This window comes from Poecilia mexicana, unplaced genomic scaffold, assembly GCF_051168715.1.
Source record: "Poecilia mexicana isolate PSO_F unplaced genomic scaffold, ASM5116871v1 scaffold_1, whole genome shotgun sequence".
Classification (NCBI taxonomy): Eukaryota; Metazoa; Chordata; class Actinopteri; order Cyprinodontiformes; family Poeciliidae; genus Poecilia; species Poecilia mexicana.
Genome location: NW_028263370.1, coordinates 2,032,432 through 2,038,907, shown reverse-complemented (window position 1 = coordinate 2,038,907; position 6,476 = coordinate 2,032,432). Strand labels below are relative to the sequence as shown.

Genomic DNA, 6,476 nt, shown 5'->3' with positions numbered 1-6,476 from the left:
AATGGCTGACCCCAACAGCGACGGCGAGGTGCCGGAGAGCGCGCGCGGTTTCGCCCGCCAGGGAGCCCTCCGCCAGAAGAACGTGCACGAGGTGAAGAACCACAAGTTCATCGCGCGCTTCTTCAAGCAGCCGACCTTCTGCAGCCACTGCACGGACTTCATCTGGTGAGTGTGAGCGCGCGCTGCGAGCCGAAAGGACACAGGTGATTCACTTGCTGCTGCTGCCGCCGTCGTCTCTGCGGAAGGTCTGACCGGCCTCTCTGTACACCAACGCCGCAGTGCTAAAATCTGTCACCATAAAACACGGCGATGCGCCATTCAATGCGACAGCACCGCGGGCCTTCCACACAGGGGCAGAGATGCGCTACCTGCAGCCATACAGCACGCATTGCTGCTCGGCTTCCCTATTTTACTGCATCCCCCCTCCGCCTCCACCACCTACACCTACACCAACCTCTGAAATTGGTGGAGGAATGCTGCTGGTTGCATGGGGCCCCGCCGTTGTTGCTGCTGGTTCTGTGTGTGCTGATTAATGTTTGCGGCTGGATATCTTTACATGTAGGGTATCTCTGTCAGCGAATTCCTCAAATTTCTCATCCCTGTCCTCTGTCCACAGGGGCTTTGGGAAGCAGGGATTCCAGTGCCAAGGTAGGGGCTCATTCACAAATCATGTCTGCTGTGGGTGTGTGAACACATACGGTTAAATTACTTTTTTTTATTTGAGGATTTGACAACGATCGCTGAAAAATAAACTGATATGCGAATACTGAATTGTTTTTGAGTATCAAATTGAGTCGGAAGGGGTGAAAAGGGCAATTTTTGAATGGAAAATAGAATGGTAAACTCGCACTGAGCCAATGGAAACAGTAGAACAATGTTCAGTTCTGTACCATTATTTGCCTCCATATGGCTGTGTGTGTGTGTGTGAACTGATGTTCATATCCAGCACCACCTCCAGAAAGGGTTTAAAGGGATGACACACCTGTTCTGCTGCGGCACACCTTAAACCAAAAGACATTTCTGGACCTTACATGGAGAAACAGCTACTTTAATAGATAAATGTTGCTTTAAATTAATTTAAATAGAAAGGTTAGCAAACTTCAAGAATTGCATGTCTAAACAACAAAGTTAATGAAGTAAAGGAATCTTCAAGAGATCACAATGTGTTGCTCCATTCCATTTTCAAGGAAGGATTCCTAAAGACAATCAGCAGCTTGATTCTGTCAAACTTTTCTGATAATTTTATTTTTAAGAGTTTCTTACCTGAGTTTGACTGCACTGGAATCTATCTACTGTGTGTGTGAGAATCTGTAAAGTGCATTTAGATATGGCTTTGTTTTGAATGGGTGCTTTATAAATAAGTTGATAGATTTAAGATGAATCAGCTGAAACATTAAGACAGTTAGAGCATAACATTCTGGGGTAATTTATGTCCCTGAGTTTACATTAAAATCTGTGAAAAGTTGTGACCCAAAAATAGCAAAAACAAAATGCTTAATTTCAGGCATATTTTCAAGGTATCAACACAAAACCTTCAACAAATGATCGTTGATTAATATCCTGCCTTCATTCCCGGAGCTTTTAAAAATTCATGGCCTGTTAGCTCTAATCCACATGTTAATAAATGGCACAAGCTTCCATGTCTACAGTTGATTCTTCATCTACGTTTTCTGCATTGTGGAAGTTATCGGGAAAGAGTTGTTTTAATAATTTTTTGTAACAATGACATGTTTTTGTGTTTGTTGCTAAAATTAAAATTGTGATCAAAATATCCTTATTGCACAATACTTTTGTCATTAAAATGGCTACAGGGAGAATTCTGCTTTGAAAAAAACATTATGCTTTTACTTTCATACTAACATTCAAGAATTTACATTCAAATTATTTCCAATATTTCTTGGAAGCCAAACCTTTTGCATAAAATCTGTTACTGGATGATCAGTAATGTCTAAACCAGTGTTTCTCCACCGTGGTCCTCACCCCCCCTGTCCTGCATGTTTTAGGTGTTTCCTTTCTGCCACACACCTGAATTGTATCTCTGGGTGATTAACAGGTTTCTGCAGCACCTGATGGTCATGCAATCATTTGAATCAGCTGTTCTGGAATAGAGGCGCATCTAAAACCTGCAGAGCAGGGGGGCTGAGGACCAGGGTGGAGAAACACTGATCTAAACGATTTGTGATTTTGGTCAGTTAAGAGTACAAAATGGATTTTTATATGTTAAATTAGAGAATAAAGAGAGGGAGTTTTTAAAATGCTTTTGTTTACCTTCTTCAAATTCAGAAATTTCATTAGTATTTGGTAGAGTTGCCTTTTAAACTTTTCACTTGTGTCAGACAAGCTTTTCACAATAGTTTGCTTGAATTTCAGCCCAGTCTTCCCAACTGAACTAGTGCAACTAAATCAAGCTTTCTGACCCACACACACTTTGTCGGCTCTTCCAACAAACTTCCCATTAGACTGAGATCTGGACTTTGTGATGGAAACTCCAAACCACAGGCTTTGAAGTCCACAAGGCTCTTTAAACTGTAACCAATTTGGTAGTATGATTAGGATCACTGTCCATTTGAAAGACCCAATGGTGCCCAAACTGTAACTGCTTGGTTGAGATGATGATGTGCAGGGTTCCCCCCCCCCAAAAACTTGCCATCCATCCATCCATCCATCCATCCATCCATCGTGTCCCTAGTGGGGTCAGGAGGGTTGCTGGTGCCTAACTCCAGCGAACGTTTTGGGCAAGAGGCGGGGTCACCTTGGACAGGTCACCAGTCTGTCGCAGGGCACCCAGTTGCCCAGTAAACATTAATATTTTAAAACAGACCACAGATGCATTTATTTATTGATGCTACTAAATTTGATTTAATGGTTTCAGCATACATAAATTAAAATATTTAAAATTGTTTAACATTTAAATGTAAGATTTTAAGAAGCTGACAAGTTTACTTTGTAAAAGTTCAAAGAACAATATTTATAGTTTTTGTTACCACAGCAACAATCTGATGCTGTGAGTTTAATCTTTGAGTTTAAGCTCTGTTTGTTTACAAATTCAAGTGCAAAAAACTGCAATTATAACTTATTTTTTTTAGTTTGGCCAATTAAACTACTCCCTTCTCCCAGATTTCACCAAATCTAACACAGAAGCTGTTAGAGGTGCCGATGTTTTTAGCAGCAAGAGGGGCTCTTAAGTCAAATTCTGCTGGAAGCCTCATACAACCTTGGACCGGCACTGCATGATGGGGCCGGTTAGAGACGTGTAACAAACGGGAGATTTTATTAAATGCTGCTAATGTGACTTTAGTAGCTCTTCCATTTCGTGTCTTTTGAGTTTTTAATAAGCATCACAGAAACTATTTTGGTTGCTGGAGTTAATAAGAGGAGATTTTCTGATCTCCGTGTGGCTGTGGGGATTAATTCTGTCTGACTAAGTGGACAAAGCATTTGGTATGGTTTGATGCATTGTGTAACCGGAAAAATAATACTAAAAGTAATATAAAACCTGCATGATGCGTGACTGCGAGCAGAGTGTGAAAGCTCCTCACTGGGCTGAACCTGCATGATGAGATTAGCGCTTGCCAAATGGGGAAGGGAAGACAGAGCCACACGGCGGGCAGCGTGTTAAGATGTAAATATGCCACATAATTCTTTGTTCACAAATGTAAATCATTCTCATCGCTCCCTCAACTCACCTCTGAAAGCGCCACTACAAGTTATTCCTGTGGTTCACATAGAGCTGCACCACCTGAGCTAACCAGAGCTATCGCTGTGGGTTTTAAACTCTTACCTTGACGTATAGTTTTCCAAAGAATCATTATTCCTCACAGGGGCTTGATGTAAATAAATATTCATACAGGTCAGCCTGTGTCCAGTTTGAGTGAAAGGAGGCACGCGATTCATGCTGAGTTAAACTTAAGAGATCAAGCAGCGGCAGCGCGGGAGGCAACGCACAGAGGTGTCAGCTGTGTGATTGGTCCATGCTCCCGGCTTTAAATGCATAAACTATAAGCCTGTCTTTTAGCAATAAATCTGCTCCGCCAGTGAAATGCAATCCGGCTTAAAAAATAAAAACAGTTTTTAAATTATTATTTTCCTTAAAACAAAAACAAGCAACGCTTTGCCTGGCGGGGGCGCTAGTAAAGCATGGCGGGCCGCCAGGCCAATAATACACTGGGGGAAACCCTGACCTGTTTCTTCCTAATGATGTTGTCTGACATGTGAAGTGCACCAGTCCCTCTTGAAGGAACAAAGTCCAAAACTGATTCTTCACAGTTGGGATATTGTTTTCTGATATGCAATCTGTCCCTTTCCTCTTCAAAAGTAGAATATAAAAATACCATTTATTGTCCCACAGTGGGGGAAGTTAAGGTCTGCGGGAGCATGCCCATTCACCCAAAAGTAAAAAATAAGAACAAGAGGCTGTACAGCAAGGACACATTTCCAACATAACAATGCTCATAATGCCCAAACAGTTATATTTTTAGATTTATTAAACACAGATGTCTAAGCATTGGATTTTGTCCCTCAGTTATTGCAAACCGTAATGTGTTGCTGTTGGAGTAATCAATTCTTCATTACTGAGTGGCAATTTGGGTCATGTTGGAACAGGACTTTCATTGTGGAAAATGATATATTGTTACCAGCTTCACCTGGATTTTCACACAGTTGCTGTTATTGTTTCAGGGTATACACTGTGTATGTAAATATGTTGTTTTAACTATAAGTGTATGAAAACATTAATTCTTGGTTCATGTAAATAAATCTACTAATCACAAAATTTAACAGCAACCTTCAGCTATGTTGCAAACAGGGTCGGAAAATAATGTACATAACACATGACATCCTGAATTACCTCTTTGCAGGGCAATAAAGGCCGTTTGTATTCTACCCTATTCTGGGTCATCCAAATTTCTTGAAACTCCAACCCGAACTGGTTGACACAGCTGGTCACTGACCTGCTGGTAGTAGCATACTGAGTATAAATGTCATATAATGAGCAATAAATCAATTAATTACATGGTAATTTCCATTATCATGAATGTTTTTGTTGTTTCATTGTTTCTACCAAAGACTGGATGATAAAAGTCTTCAGTCTGATGCTTTGGTCTCAGTTAGCCTGGCTATTTGAAGAACAATTTTGCTTAGAAGCTACTGTTTTCATTCCATCTGTTTTGGGTGTTTTGATTATTTATTTTGCATATTTAAAATGTCTTCCAGATCCAGTGTTAAATGTTTGTTGAAAGTTTATTGATCTTTGAGAGGATGTACTTGCAATTTTTTTCCATTATCATTATGTTACTTGACAATGGTCTCACATTATTGTTTATCACAATAACTTTTGTGACAATTCATCCAGCAAAAGTTGTTATTGCAACAGTCCTTACTGTAAGTATTTCTGTCTGGTGAGAGTCGTAGGAAGTCCTGGAAATTTGTATGGGTGGCCGTGGCCCATCAGCCCCCTTTTCTGTGGTTGCACCACTGCTGCTGTTTGCTCTGGGTGTGTAATGCAGGTCTGCACACTGTCAGTGACCTGTTGGCTCTCTCATTGAGGGCATCATTGTTTTGGCAGGCAGGTGTCAAACCTAAGGCAGGCTCTCGCCAGCGTTGCTAAATGACAGGAAGAGGCTGAAGGGAGACGGAGTGAAATGTAAGAGTAGAAGAGGAGAGGGAGCAGACGGTGAAAGCTGAGATGTCTGAAGAGATCATGGGAGGGAGATGCAGCAGAAAGTTAGATTTCTCAACAGATGCATCTCGACTGGAGTTGTGAAATGGTGGGCCTGTGTGTGTGTGTGCGTGTGTGTGGGCGGCTGCTCATTACAGTCATTGGTGAGTGGGTGGGTGGGTGTCTAGACATGGATGGATGCACAAAATGGTTTTATAAAACAGGCCCTTGCAACATATAGTATCATCCCTTCACTGCTGTACTGCTGTGAAAGTTGTTCTGCTCCCAGTATCACTTCCTCTTCCTCACTGGTCCATCAAACGCCCACCTGAACTCATCTGGCCCTGGTCATGTGACCAGCTGTGTGAGGTTCAGGAAGAAGGCAACCACAGTTTCTGTGTTAGCCTCCCTGGTTTGGAAGAGTTGTGTAAATCTGTTTTTAAGAGAAAAAAACTGAAGTAACTTCATTTCCTGAAGCTGCAGACTGATTTCTTTTTGACGGTCCTGGTGATGCTACTGCAGGAAATGAAGTTGTGGGTAGAGAAAACGTAACACTTCATGTGTACACAGTGTGTGGTGAGTTGCCCTGAGTTGATAGCACATGTAGCGTACACACACAGTGAGGTAGCTCAGGTTTCCCGGTTTCTTTCCATCTGATACCTGAAAACAGAAAACTCCTCTTCATGTTGAAAAGTTTTTGCACAATAAACATGAAGATTTTTTCTGTTGTGTGTGACTTAAACTCTTGACTAAAGTTCAGAGAAAAGATATAACCTTATCAGTTATGCATGCAGCCCAGGAAACTTATATACATGCATCC

The 6,476-nt window shown here is 41.5% G+C and overlaps 1 protein-coding gene across 1 annotated transcript in view; it reads left to right on the top strand.

The window, feature by feature from the left end:
* Nucleotide 1: 1 nt before the first annotated feature.
* LOC106911025 (protein kinase C beta type-like) overlaps nucleotides 2–6,476 on the top strand; it is a 77,766-nt gene continuing 71,291 nt past the window's right edge. Inside the window, exons 1-2 of the mRNA XM_088016362.1 lie at nucleotides 2–165; nucleotides 617–648. Coding sequence (XP_087872488.1) covers nucleotides 2–165; nucleotides 617–648 — 196 coding nt within the window. The remainder of the gene's footprint in view (nucleotides 166–616; nucleotides 649–6,476) is intronic.